The sequence below is a fragment of the Erpetoichthys calabaricus genome, chromosome 14, assembly GCF_900747795.2.
Source record: "Erpetoichthys calabaricus chromosome 14, fErpCal1.3, whole genome shotgun sequence".
Taxonomy (NCBI): Eukaryota; Metazoa; Chordata; class Cladistia; order Polypteriformes; family Polypteridae; genus Erpetoichthys; species Erpetoichthys calabaricus.
In genome coordinates, this window is record NC_041407.2 from 23,667,446 (window position 1) to 23,687,500 (window position 20,055).

At 36.5% G+C, this 20,055-nt stretch overlaps 1 protein-coding gene and 1 long non-coding RNA gene across 2 annotated transcripts in view; one reads left to right on the plus strand and one right to left on the minus strand.

Annotated features, from left to right (window-relative positions):
- Positions 1-502: 502 nt before the first annotated feature.
- LOC114664650 (uncharacterized) lies at positions 503-6,481 on the plus strand. The gene is made up of 2 exons (XR_003718285.2): positions 503-1,219; positions 5,255-6,481. It is a non-coding gene; the product is annotated as an uncharacterized LOC114664650 (long non-coding RNA).
- Positions 6,482-7,336: 855 nt separating this feature from the next.
- Positions 7,337-20,055, minus strand: part of utp6 (UTP6 small subunit processome component) — a 33,501-nt gene continuing 20,782 nt past the window's right edge. Inside the window, exons 12-19 of the mRNA XM_028818842.2 lie at positions 19,154-19,233; positions 18,897-18,974; positions 13,508-13,687; positions 12,836-12,916; positions 11,536-11,645; positions 9,496-9,562; positions 9,189-9,261; positions 7,337-8,336 (exon numbers count right to left, since the gene is read on the minus strand). Coding sequence (XP_028674675.2) covers positions 8,179-8,336; positions 9,189-9,261; positions 9,496-9,562; positions 11,536-11,645; positions 12,836-12,916; positions 13,508-13,687; positions 18,897-18,974; positions 19,154-19,233 — 827 coding nt within the window. The 3' untranslated portion in view covers positions 7,337-8,178. The remainder of the gene's footprint in view (positions 8,337-9,188; positions 9,262-9,495; positions 9,563-11,535; positions 11,646-12,835; positions 12,917-13,507; positions 13,688-18,896; positions 18,975-19,153; positions 19,234-20,055) is intronic.

Here is a 20,055-nt window from a genome sequence, read left to right on the forward strand (position 1 = left end):
CAGTCTGATTGAGCATCTAAGATGTGCTGGAAAAACAACTCCAATTCATGGAAGGGCCCCACCTTGCCACTTACAGAACTCAAAGGATCTACCACTAATGTCTTGGTACCAGATACCATAGGACACCTTAAGGGGTCTTGAGGAGTCCAAGCCTTAACAGGTCAGAGATGTTTTGGTGGCACAAAGGGTACCTAGACAATATTTAAGCATTTGGTTTTAATGCTGGGACTGATCAATGTATAACCTAACATGACATTTTCAGATCTGCTTAATCCAAATATGGGTTGCAAGGTGCAGAATCCACTCCTGGTAATGCTGGCTACAAGGCAGGTTACAGCCCTAGGCAGGCACCCTCAGCACATCTCAGAGCCCACCCACATACACCCCCACACTTGGCCAATTTAGAATTACATGGCATTGTCAAATCTGCTTATTCCAAATTAAACCTTTGGCAGTGTGTATGGGATAGAGAATAAGGCAAATCCTGCTACTTTACACTCTGAGACCTTGAGCAAGTCACTTTAATAGCCTGTTGGGAAAAATGTAACGAAGTGTATCTCAGATGTTCTAAGTTTCCTCAGATAAATACATCAGCTAAATAATAATAACACTAATAAAAAAATAAATGCAACAACCTAACCTGCACAACTTCGGGGAGACGAGTAGACCATAAAAACTCCACACCAACTAGAATGTCTGGTTGTGAAATTCAAGCCTACGATGAATCGATCCTTGAGGTGGGTGCACGACCCTCCGTGTTGCTATGCAATTTTTATAATAGATGGGGAAAGACGATTTAGTGTCACGCTCAAAATTAAAACAGAAAAAACGAAGTGGAGACCTGACGGAGTTTTTAGGCCACACCGCCCCATCGCGGCGGTGAGCTGCATGCAACTGAATCACTTGTCACACTTTAGTGATTTGTGATTGACTTTAGGTCAATATTCGTGGTGGCCCTTGCTAGTGTCCTGCGAGGGTCCCATAGTAAATATTAAAGTGGGGGCATCTTCGTCAAATTTTTTCTTAGTCCTGTCTGTTGCTTTTCGGTGCCAATAAAGCACATTTTGAAGTCGAGGAAGAAGGGGGAAGCGTTGTCATTCCGAGCGAACAAGCGGCGACTGTCTCCCACGCTGAGCGGCACGCTTTTGTCACATGTGAGGCTGCCAAGGCTGGTGGCTGGAGCAGCAGGAGGAAGAGGAGGAGGACGAGTCTTGTGCAGGTAAGGGGACACCGCGGACAGCGCATAGTTCGGTACGCGGGGTCCTTTGTGTACATGTCATGTCTTACAGAGAAACTGTGGCGGCACCGAAATAGACCACCGCTCAAGTGAAAACGCACCTAGGAGGACAGAGTGGACTGAACCGAACCGGACCGACTTAAGAAGACAAAGGGGGTGGGACTGGGCTGGTGGCGGCGAATTAGACGCACATTGATGACGTCGATGCTTGGGGCGCCGACAATCGGGGCATTTCGAAAAGAATACAATGTTTATGTAAAAAAAAAATCCTTAACGCTGCGCACTTATAATAACACTGAGCGCACACTTTTCTCCTGTTGTCATAATCATGTCTGAATTTATTGAAAAAAATTATACATATTTGTGAGATAATACAGTATGTGGCCTCGATACGCCATGAACAATTCAACTTTGAACGTTCCGATCATTTTAATCACGGTTTTATATCCTACTGTAAAAACCATATTCTTGAACGGCATTCCATTGTGGAAGCAGCGTGGTTGGCGCTTTTTAGTTATCTGGTTCGATTCCCGACCTGATCCGCGAATCTTTCCCGTCTTCGCCTCGTGTGTGCGCAATTCTCCATATTACAAAGAGTCGAATATTAGTGTGACCATTCCAGATGATGGAATAGAGTCCCAACCAGGGTTGTTTCTTTCTCAGCTTATGCTGGTGCATAGTAGCCTCCTAACAGTTGTTTCCCAAGTTAAGTACTGGGGCAACACAGTGGCTTCGGGTTTTCACCAGATTCACAAAACAATGGACCAGTCTTACTTCTAAACCACCTGTGTTACCCAATTTATCGTTATCAGAGCTGCATTAACCATTAAGCAAATTAAGTACGTGCTTAGGGCATCAAGGGAAGGGGGGCACCACAAGAATTTTCTATTGCCGGATTTACTATGGAATATATGGTCCAAAACTGCAAATGGAGCGACTGAACCAGGCTCCACAAAATGGTACTCCCACATTATATGTATGTAAATTTTCATCTTTCTATACACAAAAATAAAACTGTAATATCTCCAAGTATATACAGTAAGCAGATGTGTTTTGAGGATCTGATCAAAGAGTTTGCAATTAGAAAAGAGAACATTTTCCAAATATAAATTGGAATTACAAAATAAACATTTTTTTATTTTACTGTTTTATTTCAAAAAATAAAATTTTACTTTAGTTTATTGTTTATATTTTGAATTATAGATGAGGCACCAAAATCTTTTAAGTGCTTAGGGCCTGTAAAGGTCTTAATCTGGCCTTGCCTGTTATAGTGCTGTTGTTTATAATTGGGTATCTCAAAAGTACTATGGAACCAAGTGTTTTTCTATATACAATATTTGAGGGCTTCTTTTGTATTATTTTTTTAACCAAGGGATAATACTAGTGACATGCAGTGTTGTAGTAGTTAAGGCTACTGAGGTTGGGGGTTCAAACCCTACTACTAACATTGTGTTACCATTACCAAGTCACTTCACCTGCCTGTACTCCAGCTGCCAAAGATAAAAAAAAAAACACAAAAGAAATGTAACCAATTGTGTCTCAAATGTTAAGATCCCTTGGGTAAAAGCTTCTTTCAAATATAATATTATTAGGTCACTGGAACTGCTTACTCTGTAACATGCTATACACAATTGTCCATGAGGAAAACATTCCTGCATTAGACCAATTTCCGCTATTCTTTGCTTTTCGTTGATGGCCACTGCAAAACACAATTTTACAGGTAAACTTATTCTGTTGAACTGATACAGGTAGGAATAATGTGTAATTTTAGTATATATTACCATTAGATGTACACTGCACTTGAGTGAATGGTGTAAACAAGTTCTATGTAGCCCCCATTTAATGTCTGCAGAAGCTAATGTACAGAAGAAATCCTAAATTCATTTTGAAAATTACACGTTATCAGCAGTGAATAGAAGCTGGCAGAATACAACACGTTTGTGATGGCTTATGGGTATACAAACACACACAATACAGCACCCTGCAGTTAGTCCAGTTGAAGTCAAGGTCAAATGAAAATAGAAGCTCTGCTAACTTTGGAGTAATGGTTAACACTGCCTCACAGCTTCAGAAAGACTTGGTCCAAAGTCCAGACCAGTCACTGGCTGTGTATTATTTGCATCTTCTAAGTCTGCACAAGTTTTTCTTCAACATTCCAAAAATATGCAAGTTGTAAGGTAATAAGGAAAAACTTAAGTTCCTTCATGTTAGGTAGAATGCCCAGTGGTGGTGGTCTTTTGGCCTTGGAACCCCTGCAGATGTTTTCTGTCCAGCTAATCTGGAGGTTGTTTTTTTATTTATTTATTTTTCTTTTTCTGTCCTCCTGACCTTTGCCCTCGCCTCTTCTATAAGGACTTATACTACGAGGGGTGTTCAGTTATAAACAGGACTTTTCATACTCTGTTCTTATAAAGAGTGCCAGGTAAACATGACTCATTGAACAAAAAGATGCACGTTTGAACTGGTTGTTAGTAATACTAGTTGCTCTGTCCCCTCTTCCTGTCAGTTGTAATCAACATGTCGGAGCAGGAGGTACACAGTAGTGTTGCGCAGCAGATTATTTAAAAATTTTTGACACATGAAGTCATTCCATCTCAAATTTATTCAAAGACTTAAAAATCAGTTTGGAGATGAATATCTATCTGTCTCAGTCTGGAGTGTATGATTGGCGCAAGTCATTCAGAGGGTGACTATCATCTCTTCAGTCCACTTAAGGAATTTTTAGGAGGAAAGAAATTCAAGTTGGATGACAAGGTTATTGATGCTGTGCAAGAATGGGTCAACATGCAGTCAAAAGACTTCTCTTGTGGGATTATGAAGCTTCCTGAACACTGGAACAAGCATGTTGCTGTGGCAGGAGACTCTATAGAAAAGTAGTGTATAAGTTGTTTGATTGTCTCTCGATTATAATAAAAAAAATCCTGGGACGAGACAAGACTTTTTTTAGAGAGATCGCATTAGCGCAAACAAATGGAAATGATTACTGGATGAAATAACAGAACAGCAAAAAGAGATCAAATATATTGTTCGGATTTAAACTAAGTTGGAGACTTGTAGATTGTCTAATTTGTGTTGCCAACAGGGAAAAGTAGTGTTTCTTCCCAATGAAGAGGCATATCCGTGAGAATTAAACGATTTGTTGTTTGGTGAAAGTGAAGTCCACATAAGCGGACGGCAGAAACGCGAAGTTGCTGGCGTGTAGTGCAGGCCGGGGGTGTGGGGGGGTTTGTTGGCAAGCGAAGCCCCCTAGTATTCAACAAACACACACATATTTATACTCATTTAAACTCATGTTCATATTTGAACAACCCTCGTGTGTATATATAAAGGATTCTACCAATCTACTAATTACGTATCAATTTTATCTCCGTTCATATTGATAGATTTTTTAGTTATTTGTTCATTTTTAATCTTATTTAATTTTTTTTGCTCTTATTTCTTTGATATTTTGTAAAGCACTTTGAGGCACATCTAGTGTATGAAAATGTTCTATAGGAAAAAAATATTGTTGTTACTGACTTTCAACTGGCCCTGTAAAAGTGGCGAGTGGGTGGATATTGGCATGACTAACACCCTGCGATGGACAAACGCCATGTCCAGAGTTGGTTCCTGCCTTATGCCTATAGCAGGGAGGTTTCCACCTTTGACACTAAACTGAATTAAATTGGTTCTATTGAGATGGATAATATTCTTGTATATATCATAAAATGCTTTGATAATGCAAGCTAGATTAAACTGGACTAGTGTAACTAGAGTGACTAGACACCCGCATTGGGTGGAAAAAAAATTTGGTCAACCTAGCTATGAGTTAATGTAGGCATGCATGTTAGTGTGCCTTGCTGTGGATTGACACTTCATTTAGAGGTCGTGTATGTTGTATAGCTGGTGCTGCTCTAAGAGACCTGGGCATCCAAGTCCCTAAACTTTGATAAAATGGATTCAGCAATTAGTAGTTGGACAGGAGTTAAAAGTAAAAAACTGAAATTGTTAACATTAATGTCTATTCTCCTTACACAGAGAGGAGGCTGACCACGTGCATACCATGAAGGCAGTGGTGGATGCTGTCTGGGCTGTGTGGAGCATAGGGGCTTCCATCTACGATTATGTGCACACCAACGCTATGGAGGAACGAATCCATGCTTTGGAAAATGTCATCACTGTCCACCAGTTTGTTATCGTGGCTCTCACAGCAGCCCTAGTCATCATTGTAACTTACATTGTACTAAGGCAGTAGCTGTTCTGCAGGGAGAGGACATGTGCCAAGATTCCGTTAGAGGTACCACTCCAGTTTACCAAAACAACAACTTGAAATATTATAGGTAGACCTTATTTTATAACAGGCCTTGCTATTTTCCACCAATCAGTCGGATTGTTGTCTTCTCCCTGAAAGGACACCATTCAAAGCCATATGATAACAGAAAACTAACTGCTGGCTGGCAGAAGAAGACACCTTGCCGACATTGGATCTAATCAACCAATATGATGCTACAAAACAGAAGACCCAAGATTGTGTTTAAAGAGACAGCAATAGAATGGGATCTGGAAACTTTAACAAGAAAACTCATAAATAATAATAAAAAAAAAAAAAAAAAAAAAAGTACGACTTCACTCTTACAAAGCTGCTATACAGAGAGGGATGAAGGCCTCGTTGTGATAAGTGCCCTTAGTGACCTCTGAGCGGGCCTTGCAGCTATCCTCTAAACCCCACCAAGTGGAAGATGTAGTGGGGCTTGTAGCAGGTGGTTTCTGTTAAATTCATCCTTCTATAGCAGTCTTATTTCCTAATGTAAATGGTGCAACACTGTAGTTAATAACATTATTTTTAACACTTGAAGATGGGGAAAGCTTTTAGATGTGTCTGTTCTGTTGCCAACCTAATTTATTAATTCAAAATAAATTTCATTTCTTTTTTGTAGCTGTTAAAGATGCTATATTTTGTATGAGCAAATAATTTTTTAAGCCAGGCTGCTTATGTGACTTTGTACAATAGATGATGCTCTAGTCTACAATTTAAGACAATTGCTTAACTATTTTTGTTTTCTCCTAAAACAACTTAGGGATCTGATAAAATATACTAATGTTGTTCATTAACCCTGTATGCAATGTTTAATTCATAATATAAGGAAGTGTTCCTGAGATCAATGGGTGTGAACTACTTTCTATTTGCACATGATTGGCTCTGCTTATGGTGCTGAGTAGCTAATTCAAAACATTGCTCAGGCAAAAAAGGGTAAAAACAGACAACTGATAGAAACAATTATGTTAATAAACCATTTTCCTCCAACTGCTGTAGTTTCATTTCATTTAACATGTAGGGTATAGCTAACCTGCATAAGCTTTAAGATGACATATAAGATATGATGATAATCCTAGCCAAAGACATTGCTTTAAATAACTAAACTTTAAACATGGAGTAACCTTCTCAGATTTTTTTTTTTTGATTACAAACAGCATCCTCCAGACCTGCTTGGGAGCTGGCCAAACAGTATATATTTCAGACATTTGGCAGCCATAACTTTTGTTGTTACTCTATTGTGCCACTCCAGCCAACCGCAGATATAAAAGATTAGATAACAGCTGTGGTTCTGTACAAAGTAGCTCCCTGTTATTCTACTCTGTTCTCACCAAATAGTTTCTGCATTATTAAATAACAGTAATGTGGCCTTACAATACAGAGTGAAGCCAAAAGATACAGTAACACCACCAGTTTCAACTGTCGGAGAAGTCACTATTTCCAAGTCATTTTTTTCATTCATATTGAAAAGTACAACTGGATGTATTACCAATTCTTTACTGCTTAAATCTTCATCCCCTTCTTAACCTCTAATTTAGCAATGGTATTACATTTCTCAGGGAACCTGACAATGAATTATGAGACAGCAGAAGAGCAACCATAAAAACACAATGGGCTGATTTGTACTGTATTTTAAAGAGTGCACACAATAATTCTTAACAACACTTATTTCACTCTTCTCTGATTTGGTAAGCCTTGGTAAAATATTTAACTGATGAACCAAAACCATATGTATTATGCTACACTTGTGAAAAGCCTTCTGACCCTTCTTAACAACCTGAAAGCAAACACTGGGGTTCATGGGAGAGGTTTGATCTGTTTTACCAGGAGGTAAGTAGCATATGGAGATGTAGCTCAACAACTTAAATAATCAGAAAATGACTATGAAAAGTGCAGTTACAGCACCGCAAACGTGTACTGTTGCCACACTGGCAGCTATGATCATGTTTGTCAATTACCTTATTCAAAAGGCATACAGGCCAACTCACAAACAACATAATATAGGATATAAAACAATAGCATGGAAAGAAAACAAACTAAGATTTCCAAAACATCAACTGACCAAATGTAGTTTCCAAAATACAGAAAGAATATTTGACCGAAAATACTAATCAGTTATGTTGGTAGCACACATATGGACAGGCAGATATTAAGACATTGTCTCATTTTGTATTTCAGAGATTACACTAACCTTCCCACAGAAATGCTAAACCTGAACATGTTTGTTTGTATTGGTATAATTTATACATACCTTAACCTATCATGTAAAGTTAGGGGCATCTCAGAGATTATTATTCTGTAGTCATTTAATTTATCCATTATTTTATAGCCTAATTTTGAATACCAGTACCCAAATATTTACACAGGACATTGAGAGGCACTATAATTCAAGACACAAGTCCAAGACAAGATGTGTTCCTTAGCATTTGACGGAGCCTACATTTTAAAGAAAGATCTCTCAGACACATTCCCCCACTTGCCACTTCAGAATGAAACAGGAGCTGCTTTTCATATGTGAAAATTCTTAACATTCAAAACAAAATACAATGTCTTTATTCTAAATAATAGTAATGTACATAGTCCTCTCTTCGTATCAAAAAATTTGAAAAGTTGACCTAAATGAAAACAGCAGGTTTACTGAGCACCCCTATGAGTGTCCTGTCTGTAGCAGTGTGTGCTTGGATACAAAGCTCTCAACCTGCTCTCCTTGCAGAGTCTGCATTGCGCGCCAGTAAATCTTCCCACAGTTCTCTGGGTTTCCTTGATGGTGACTCAACTCTTCTTTAATGTAATCCAGCCATAGTTCTTAAGAGAAGGGTTTTATATAGATATAAAAAAAAATTAAAAGCAAATATAATCACAACAGTCTGTACATGCAAAACATCTTCTTGGCCTAGTGGAACTCAGTTCCAGTCTCAGAACATTACTATTGGCAGTTTTTTCATTTTCACCCATTTGGTAATGAAACATCAATTTCATTTAAACAGTTTGTTTCTTCTATTATCAACAATAAAACACCAAGACCTTCCCAAAAACATGAATAAGTATATGTAGAAGTATTAATAACCAAGTCTCCCGTCTTGTTAATATTTTATTCTTGGTACTGTTTATATAACAGAGTGTGGAGCGAATGATCTGAAATGCAGTAACAGGACATCTAAATCCCCAGTGGAGGGTTGTTTGCAGTAAGCATCATACTTACTGTACTGCAAGTCATTATATAGTATATATGAGTTACATCTTAAAAAAAAAAATAGAATGAAAAAACAAAAGTATTCCAGCTCAGCTCTCTAGCTTTGTTCTCTGCTAATTAGCAACAGAAAATTGTTTTCCTTACTTTTTAACAACTCAGTTTCTAATAACTTAAAATATGATTTCGATACTTGTATTTTTTTACATACAATTATACACAGCATGTTAATTGTTAGTGCTGTACTTAAATCGATGCTAAAAAAAAAAAAAAAATCACTATTTACTTTTTATTGTTCTGTACAACTCCTCTGCTTATTATTAGCAATAATTTAAAAATTTTATTTGATTATTAAAAATTGTATTCACAAATAAGTGCTTAAGTACTTTTAATGAACAGCTAGCTAAAACAGTCAAGTCCCCGCTGATTATTCTGACATGAACAATATAAATGTTTAGGATTCTTACCTTCCTCATCAGCTCCAAATTCTCGTAATGCCCTCTCATAACATTCTCTAATGTTTTCCATTTTGCATTTCTCCTATAAATGACAAGTTATATTTTTTTCAGATGTATACCAATACCTGTGCCTGAAGCTATCTCCAGTTACCATTCCACTTAACTTTACCCAATTGTAGTCACTGAGCTAAGTACTTAGACAATCCCACTGATTTTACAAATTGACAGGATTCAAGAAGCCAGGTAATGTTTTACAATCATACTGTCCAATGAATGACCAACAGTTTGCACCAGAGGATTCTAACTTAGTCCTCACCTGCTCTTTTTCAATCTGAAGCATTTGTCTGAAAAACTCAAGGGACAGAGGGCGACATTCATGCAATCTGGAAAAAAAATAATAGTAATTTGATTGGTTTTTAAAAAACCTAACCTAAAACCTCCAGCTTATTTAACTAGACATTTTACTCTTACACTATATCCACCAACATTTTTATTATAATAAAACTGATTATGTCCCATCAAAATGTGAAGCATGTTTTTTAACCAAAAAAAAAAAAAATACTGCTTGAATGTAAGATTCAGTTGTAACAACAAATTGTAAGTAGTAGTAAGAGAAGGTATGTGAATCATTTCTAACCCACTGTATGTAATTTTTTTAAATGACACTTTTAAATGAGGCATGTAGGGCATCACTCAATAGAAAGTTTACACTACCAACTGAAAAGCAAAGCTACAATAGCAGATGGACTCCGATCCCTACAAATTCACAAAAAGGAATATTTTGATCTGCATCTTCATCATTTCTTTTGTGATCCTATACAGACAACACAACTGATAGGATTTAATGTAGACCTATACTTTGTAGCATAAACAAACCTACTGGCTGATCACAGGGAACTTGTTGCCCACCAAAAACTTAGAATATTGTACTATATAATTCCTGTTTAAAAATATTACATTTTCAGTATTCTTTAAAATTAAACTGAATAAATGGTGGGCTAACAGAAATAGAAAAACATAGCTGCTATTGTAAATATGCTATTCCTAATCACTATATATACACCAGTAGTGTTTAAAAAATAAATAAATAAATAAATAAACTTTAATGGTCTATAACTTATAACTGGTGCCCAAAAAAAAAAAAAAAGATCTCAATTACCAAATTTCAAATTGCCTGAACATTTTCCGGTATTTCCAAACTTTTATATGTCAGGAGACATCAGTGAACGTTATAACCTTTAACCTTTGAAGAATTTAATTTGTGTATGTGTAAATATGCACACTAACTGACAAGTGTTTTTTCAAAATCTAATGTCTCCTTTCTAGAATGTGTGCTACAACACTTGCTTGTAAAATTACTATGTGTAAGCAAGCGTAATCATGTAGTGAAATAAGTTTGTACAGAGCTACTCAAATTATTCATAGTCTTAATTTTGGATACAACTGATTGAATTTGTTTTATGACAAATATAAATAGTAAACTTAAACTGTACAGTGCTGCACGAATCTGGTCTTGATGGTGGAATTGCACCAAAGAAATCACTACTGAAGGAGACAAAGAAGAAACTTGTTTATGCTAAGAAATAGAGGGAGTCATGGGATATCAGACAGGTGGAAATCATATATTATATAGCACAAGAAATCTTTTCTTTTTTTTACTTAAAAAGTGTAGCACTGTGTAATAATTGTGCTTTTCAAGATGAACAGAAGAGCATGGTGCAACAGTGGTTAGCTAACCTGTCTCATGAATCTGGCATTCAGGTTTTTAACATCATCATCCCTTGTGTACTCCATTTTTGCTCCAATACCCTCTTAAGATGTGGGACTCAGCTTAACTCTTAATTCTAATGTGGGTGTGTGCATGAATGGATCCAGTGCTGCTCTGACACTCACGTCTGCCTACCTCTAATTGACATCTATGATTTGTGACTACAGCCTTCTTCCATTACTAAAAAAATGTTAGCACATAAATGTCCCACCCAAACATTCAATGGATGTTTGACCCCCCCCCCCCCCCCCCCACCAGATGACACTAAACATCTGACATACCTTGAATTTTTTTTCCTATTCACTATACCTCAAAGCAGCTTAAACGCTATCAACTATAAAAAAACAACTTGGATATTTTCGCAGTAATCCTTCTGTACGCTGTTGTAATGGTGACACAAAATTAAACGGTGCTAATACAAATTATCATCAGAGGACACATCAGTGCACTTGAAATAAAATTGTGCAGTTTAATACACAATTTGCATTATTGGAAATTCCTTTCTCTCTCATTAGTCCATTAAAATCATTCATTCACTATGTTTCAAAACACAAACCACACTGCAAGTACAGATGGAAGCACATTTACCTTGCAAAAGTCTTCCTGGCTTTTTTGATTCCTCCAGTCTTAAAAGACCAGTCTAGATATCTTTCCTTCAAAGCAATAGACACGGCTGGAACCAAGAAGAGGACGCCCTTCTGTTTACAAATATGATACAAAGGATAAAAAAGTAAAATTCAGATCAACAAAATATACAACACAACATATTTAAGTTTCTACAACCTATTATTAGCTGGCTATGAACACACATGGCACTGGAAAGCAAAGCCTATTGTTGTTCAGAGACCTATTTCACACTTAGGCTTTCCTGAGGAAAAAAGGTAAATCACATATGCATTTTAAATATTTTCAATAAAAGAAATTTATATGATATTACGAAGATGGTCATCACTTCATACTTTCTTTACAATAAATACATACTATCTGGTTTGGCAATTTTCTCTGATGATGTTGCTACAAACTGACTGAATTTCATGTTATGTGCATTTGCATTTCTGAAATTATGTACGGATTCATCTGTGGGCTGTGCAAATCTCTGCAACACCAACTCAATTCACCGGTTCTTTATATATGTACGATGAAAGTTAAATAATCTTTGTAACCATAAAAATTAAAAATGCAAGCTAGGAAAGTAAAGTGTAACTTATCTAGGCATGAATTAAAAAGGAAAATGTGGCTCTAGGCTTTCACAGAAACACCAAATAAACATATACTTAGTATTTATGTTACACTAAAACCAACCTCATGGCTGAATTATCAGCATACTATAATAACTTGATATTTCTTTAACACTGTAATTTACAGGCAAAGTGACACCATACCCTGCTGTCTATCATGACCCATTTCAGCCAGTAATTTTATCGTTTGACTTCAACATAAATTTTACCTCTTCATTGGTAGATCTTTCAAAAATAGGTTTCAAAAATATGAACTATAATTACCAATAAACCACATACAAGCAAAAACCATCAAAAACACAAAATGCAATTTTTGCATTACTTGACATGGAATTTGGTGTCTATGAAAGCTATTTTAACAACCATAAATGTAACTAAAGAATACTGTAGAATGCTGTTAAAAACATGTATTTTACATGCTCTACTAATGCATGTAATTAGATTCTATAATAAATTTTTTTATAAGAATCAGTTATAAAAATATGTAAAAAAAAAACAAAAATGTGATCTATTTCATTAAACCAATAAACAAAAATTTAAAATGTTTTAAATTTTTAAAACCGCTAAGTCCCTAAATGCACATGAATATTACACCATTTTCTAAGTTGTTGTAACACTTGCTAAAAAGAATGCAAAATTCAAAGTATTACCGCAAAAAAGGCTTCAATCTCTTCAGAGCTCTGATTCGCTTCAGTCCACTCTGCTTTTAAAATCCAAAGTGGTAAACTTTCCTGCAAAACAGAAAAAAATTTTAATATATTTAATGTATTCATCTACTCATTTCAATTCAATATAAGACCAATAGGAGCATACACAATTAATTTGCCAATGTGAGCGATTCTGAAGAAGTGCACACAAAAGCATCCACAACCTTACTTTTAGTATTTCAATAAATTTCATATTAATATGGGGATCTGAAGTGAGCCACAGACCATGAACAAGGAATACAACATGTTATTAGCAGAAAAGAGCAGAGTAAAATGTGCAGTTCCAATTGCACATCCTTTATCATGCTTAGGATTCAGTTTATAATTCTGTATTATAATGTGGCTCCAGCATGAGAAAGTGCTTCTCTGTGTTCTATAATGGAATGGCACCCTGTGGTGGGGTCTGTTTGCAATCTTCCACCAAGCGCTGCAAGGTTGGCTCTACTTCCCCTGTGATTCTGAATTGGATTCAGCAGTTTTTACAATGTATATATGTATTATACAACTGATTGCATGTTCATTTTAATAACCACAAACTTATCCCCAGCCACAAAAACACATCTATGCTAAGTTAAACAATATTTGACCACTTTGATCTTGTATATAAATGCCCACCTTGGGTGTGACTTGTGCAAGGGCCTCCTGGAATAAACTGTGGACTTTGTCACTTTTTGACTCCATGAGAACTTGAAGACTCATCTTCCATGTTTCCACTGATTGGCTGAAACGTTTTGTCATAGCAATAGCAACTTCTGTAGCCTTGTCTTCCTGACCAAAGGCTTGTAAGCTATGGAGCTGAAGCAGAAATCGATTCATGAACTTGAAATAATCAATACTGGTTAACCAATATTTCACTTTTTATAATGCAAGACTGAGCTGACTGGGTCAAGAAATAGAGATCTATGGGGAAAAAAGACAAGTAATCCCATATAGACTAGAACGCATTAAGTAGCCATACACCACTGCCTCAAGCATATATACCAATGATGCTCCGATTGATCAGCCACCAATGTAAGTTCGCTTATTTTCACTACGAAAGACTCGGTGAATGGCAATTTTGTTTTTGTGATCAGCCAATTTTTCCAGCATTTGTATTTTTAAACTTTACAGAAATTTACAGTTGTGCTTGAAAGTTTGTGAACCCTTTAGAATTTTCAATATTTCTGCATAAATATGACCTAAAACATCATCAGATTTTCACTCAAATCCTAAAAGTAGATAAAGAGAAACCAATTAAACAAATGAGACAAAAATATTACACTTGGTCATTTATTTATTAAGGAAAATAATTGAATATTACATATTTGTGAGTGGCAAAAGTATGTGAACCTTTGCTTTCAGTATCTGGTGTGACCCCTTTGCAGCAATAACTGCAACTAAACATTTCCAGTAACTGTTGATCAGTTCTGCACAATGGCTTGGAGGAATTTTAGCCCATTCCTCCATACAGAACAGCTTCAACTCTGGGATGTTCGTGGGTTTCCACACATTAACTGCTTGCTTCAGGTCCTTTCCACAACATTTCGATTGGATTAAGGTCAGGACTTTAACATGGCCATTCCAAAACATTAACTTTATTCTTTAACCATTCTTTGGTAGAACGACTTGTGTGCTTAGGATCGTTGTCTTGCTGCATGACCCACCTTCTCTTGAGATTTTCTCCTGACATTTTCCTTTAGAATTCTCTGATAAAATTCAGAATTCATTGTTCCAACAAAGAAGGCAAGCTGTCCTGGCCCAGATGCAGCAAAACAGGCCCAAACCATGATACTACCATCACCATGTTTCACAGATGGGATAAGGTTCTTATGCTGGAATGCAGTGTTTTCATTTCTCCAAACATAACGCTTTTGATTTAAACCAAAAAGTTCTATTTTGGTCTCATCCGTCCACAAAATATTCTTCCAATAGCCTTCTGGTTTGTCCATGTGATCTTTAAGCAAACTGCAGACGAGCAGCAATGTTTTTTTTGGAGAGCAGTGGCTTTCTTCTCGCAACCCTGCCATGCACACCATTGTTGTTCAGTGTTCTCCTGATGGTGGACTCATGAACATAAACATTAGCCAATGTGAGAGAGGCCTTCAGTTGCTTTTCCCTGGGGTCCTTTGTGACCTCGCCGACTATTACACGCCTTGCTCTTGGAGTGATCTTTGTTGGTCGACCACTTCTGGGAAGGGTAACAATGGTCTTGAATTTTCCTCCATTTGTACACAATCTGTCTGACTGTGGATTGATGGAGTCCCAACTCTTTAGAGATGGTTTTGTAACCTTTTCCAGCCTGATGAGCATCAACAACTCTTTTTCTGAGGTTCTCAGAAATCTCCTTTGTTCGTGCCATGATACACTTCCACAAACATGTGTTGTGAAGAGCAGACTTTGATAGATCCCTGTTCTTTAAATAACACACCTGACTCTAATTTCACCTTCAAACTAACTGCTAATCCTAGAGGTTCACATATTTTTGCCACTCACAAATATGTAATATTCGATCATTATCCTCAATAAATATATGACCAAGTATAATATTTTTGTCTCATTTGTTTAACTGGTTTCTCTTTATCTACTTTTAGGACTTGAGTGACAATCTGATGATGGTGAAGGTCATATTTATGCAGAAATATAGAAGATTCTAAAGGGTTCACAAACTTTCAAGCACAACTGTAGTTGTAGTGCTCCTTTATTTGAGGTATTGCAGTACTTGAACTAATGCACGTCTTTTTTTTTTGTTGCCAACTTTGTGTAAACAAACAGAAGTTAAGGCAGACTTTACCGGAGTGAGACACGGGAATATTGTCTTTACATTAAATAAACTAGAATAATAAAATGCAGAAAATAAATCGGTAGTCCTTTGCAAACAGACACACGTCAAGAAATGCTTCTTTAATGAATTCAGACATTTTTATTTGGCCATTAATTAAAACGGACACTGCTTGTTTTGAGTTTGGACGGTGAGCAAGCTTGTGTTAAATACAGCATCTCACATTTTCAATTAGAAAAAAAAAATGAGAATTTAAAATTGCTGCTTAGTAAACAAACAATAGGTTAGTTGTTTTTTTAAAAAGCAAAATTTGCCTTATTTTACTTGTAAACAGGTTAGCCTTATATTTTCTTGATAAATATTCATAAAATGTTTAATGGATGCAAGACTTTATGGTTTGTACTGTGTTAATTATTTGTTTCTGTGTGTCATACAGTATCAGTTTTGGTAAGAAACAGGTACAGTATAATTAAAATCGAAACCCATATTTACAATTATACCTCAAGAATTAGGCACACTAAAAAAAAACTCCTGTATAAATACAGCAAATGTATATTTTAACAGCACAAAAGCTATAGTGCAATGAATGATTAAAAATGGTACAAAGATGTGTATTTACATTTAAGCACTATTTAAATGCCACTATCAATTGTTGAATCAATGTGTGAGAAAATATATGAACATTTTGTTAGACAAATGGAGCAAACTTATTATTTTAAATTAAAATTTGTTTCAAGTAAATAAATTGAATTTAATTACAGATGAAATTAAACAATATGATAGCTTGTAATTATGATAAGTATTTTTATTCCATTTGTATTATGCACATATTTTAAGTTAATTTTATTATTTTAAAGTCACTGAACAACAAGCCTACAGAAATTAATTGTGTCAGATAAATATTGTGCTCGATAACTTTGGTATTTTTACAATTAAGCTAACACTTTAATGTAGAACACAAGGCTTCTGTGTTTCTGGCTCTGTGGGAGCTTAGTGTAAAGTTTTTTTTAAGAGATAAAGAAAAAAGTCTGAATTAGCCCATTTAGTTAACATGGATCAGTATCAGCTCTAAAAAAACCTGATTGGAGCATCGTTAATATATACAGTTCCATGCCTTTCAAAATGCAAGCAGAATAAGATTGGTAAGCACTTTTATTGCAAATGTACATGTTCAAGGTACAAAGTTTACCGACAAATTTAGTAACTGGTATGTAGATAAAAGTTCAAACTGATGTAGGCTACTTTCAATTATTATTTAGACTCCACTCAACATTTGGATTAGCCACCCATTCCCATAAAACCAGTTTCAAGGCACTGGTATCTGCAGACTTGTTAGGAATGATCAAATCGGATCTGCTCCAAATCATTCAAATTTATACAATAGTGCTTGTGGACTGCAATTTTAAAATCATTCAACAGATATTTGATAAGGTCAGGAATTTTACTGGGTCAATCAAGAAACAGTAATCTTCTTATTCCTGACCAAATCTAATACTGTTCTTGTGCTAGACTTGGAACTCGCATTCCAACTAAAAAGCAAACCTTCTCACAAAACACATTTTTTGTGTCTTCTGAAAACAAGCTCCTTTGCAGTATTTGACAATATTGTGTTCCAACACATGCTTACTAACTGTTAACAAACTATCCACAGCACAATGCTGCCACCGCAGGACTTTAAAGCTTTTTGATTTTTGGCCAACTACCTTAATGTTACTCTCATCTGATGACAAGACATTTCCTAAAATGTATCTGCTTCACTCTAGTTCTTTCTAGTGAACTTTAAATGACTATTTTTGGGTAAGGGTGTGATGTAGCGGGTCCACAGCTCATGTCAGAAAGGGCACTTTTTAAAATAAATAAATCGCCACACTCGCAGCTTAGCAAGGGGGCATGGTGTGTGTGGCCGAGCGGTTCCCAAGGAATTTGTGATGCGGGTGGTTTTCACTTAACTGCACAGGTGAGGAGTCGTCCGCATCCATAATTGTTCCCGGGAGCTGCTGATTGCCACAGCTGATTCACGTCCCCGTGATAAATAGAAGCGCAAAGCGGTTAGCAGGGAGAAAAAAAAAAAAAAGGAAGAAAAAGAGAAGGAAAGACAAAACGGAGGTTGCTGGAGAAGGAGGCAGGAAGCAGGAAGCAGGGAGAGGATAGCCGGTGCGAGACAGAGCAAGTGAGCGCAGGTTCACAGGCAGCTGGACAGTGAGCCCTAGCGGGGTGTTTGGCCGACACCTAGGGCAGTTGGTAGTGGCGCTCCCGCTGAGCATTGTGAGGAGCGGGAGTGACCGGAAGAAGGATGGCTTGCCGCGGAAGACAGCGGGAGTCTGGAGTCGGGAGGCGGATTCCCCAGCGTGTGCGTCCTGGCCGTTGGGGAAAGCCAAGTCTTGGTCTGGGGAGAGCAGCACCGAATCCAGGGATCAGGAAGCCTCCAGACCAGAAGGCAGAATGAAGGTCAGCTGCAGGTAGGGTGGCTCCCCTGGTGCATAGCCTGAATGGGAGAAGCAGGGGAGTCACCAGTAAAAGAAAGTACCGGGCTTTGTAGTAAAAAGGATAGCTTCCAGCCATTGTTTTAACCTCGTTGTTTTTAAAGGCTTGCTTTATGTCTCACTGCCAAAGTCATCGGTGACATGACCGACAGTGTTGGGTACAAGGGCTCCCAGAAGGAAGATGGGAGCGTGGAGCAGAACCCGCATCATCACAAAGGGTTTCTCCCATACTGACCAATGTTTTGCCAAACTCTTGATAAGACTGACTAACGCACCTTTGCTCCACTCTCAAAAATATAAAGGTGTTTACCTTCCATCACAAAGTCATCCCGTTCAGATGGAAGACTTTTAACAGATATCCTTTATACTCAGTGCCTGTGCAATGTAATGTAGTTACAGGTGTTAAATATTGAGTCAACATTGCTCAGAGAGAGGTTTAAAAAATAAATAAATAAATCCACCACCCTCTCAGTGTTTTCTAAAGTCAAATCCTGAAATATGTTTGTAAATAGTCTCATTTTTCCTTTCTTTTGACAAGCAAATTTGCGATAAAAAAATAGATCACAACAAAGTCATGCAAGTATAAATTTGTAATTCTGCTACATTTCAAAACTTTTAATGGGCTTGCACAGTTTTGTAAGGAACTGCAAAAAAAAAAAAAAAAAAAAAAAAATCAATAAAAACAATGTTTAGAAGTGTAGTAGAACTCAAATGAGTGCCAATTCAGTGTGCATAATTGTGTGAAGTCAAAGCATATACTTACCCACGGCTTGTAAAGGGATTCCTGCAGCAATCCCAGGTCATGTGCTCTGTGACACACAGACATCATCCTGTCCCATCTCTGTAAGCACAAAATGTTTGAATGCATGTTATTTGCAATAGTGCTTTTTAAATATATTTCTGCATACTGTAAATATATTAAAGGAGAAGCCTCTCACTAGTGCCTGAGTAAAATATAGTATGCTCTTAGACAAATCTATTTTACACTAACGTATATTAAAGAGACAAATATTTATTCACCTTCTGTTTTAAATCTGTACTGTTACATTTCCTCTTAAATCTCTCCAAGCAAAATATGACATAGCAAGTCCACATGGCCTCTGTAATGAAAAAAGAATGTGCATCTAAATATTGTAGTTTTATTCCTTCCAAAACACCATTACTGTCCAGAACATGATCCAAGCTCCACATATAAAAACAATTTATCATAAACTCAAAAAATAAAAGCCTACATATTTTTCCCAATTTGTATACAGAAATGACATCTAAAAATGCAAAACATACCATCTAAGACGACTGCTTATATAATACACACAACGTCATCTGTTCATTAATTTTTTTTTTTTTTTTTTAATAATTATTATTTATTCAAATGAAGGATCATAGATGGCTGGAAGCTTTCCTGGCAGCATCAAGTACAGATCTATGGCTAGGTAAAAATCACAGATATCAGACCAATATTGAGCCTATATTGATCACTTAAGATAATCTACAAATCTTTCTGATGTAGCTGACAGAAATTCAAGCTCCCTGCTTGGAAGACAAGTGTTTAAAATAATATGTAGACTAAGCCAAAGAAATAATGCTCTTTGTTGAAAAAATAAATACATGGCTGCTACATAATAGATTTAAGATATGTAAAATTCTAGCACTGAGTTTTACAGAAAACAGAGTTTCACACAATGTGCTCTCTGCTGGAGAGGTCCAATCTACAAGACAAAAGATATATACAGTACTTATTTTATATTGAGGCTGACAACTAACAAACTTAAATTGTTCCTTCTTTCCTAGCTCAGTATTTCCATGTATGCTTTACAAAAGGCAAATAGGGCCTCTAACTTTTTATGAGACTCTGTCAAGTACTTTGTACCAATAATATGCTGCACTACTGTACATATTTATCAGCATGACCTAATGAGTAA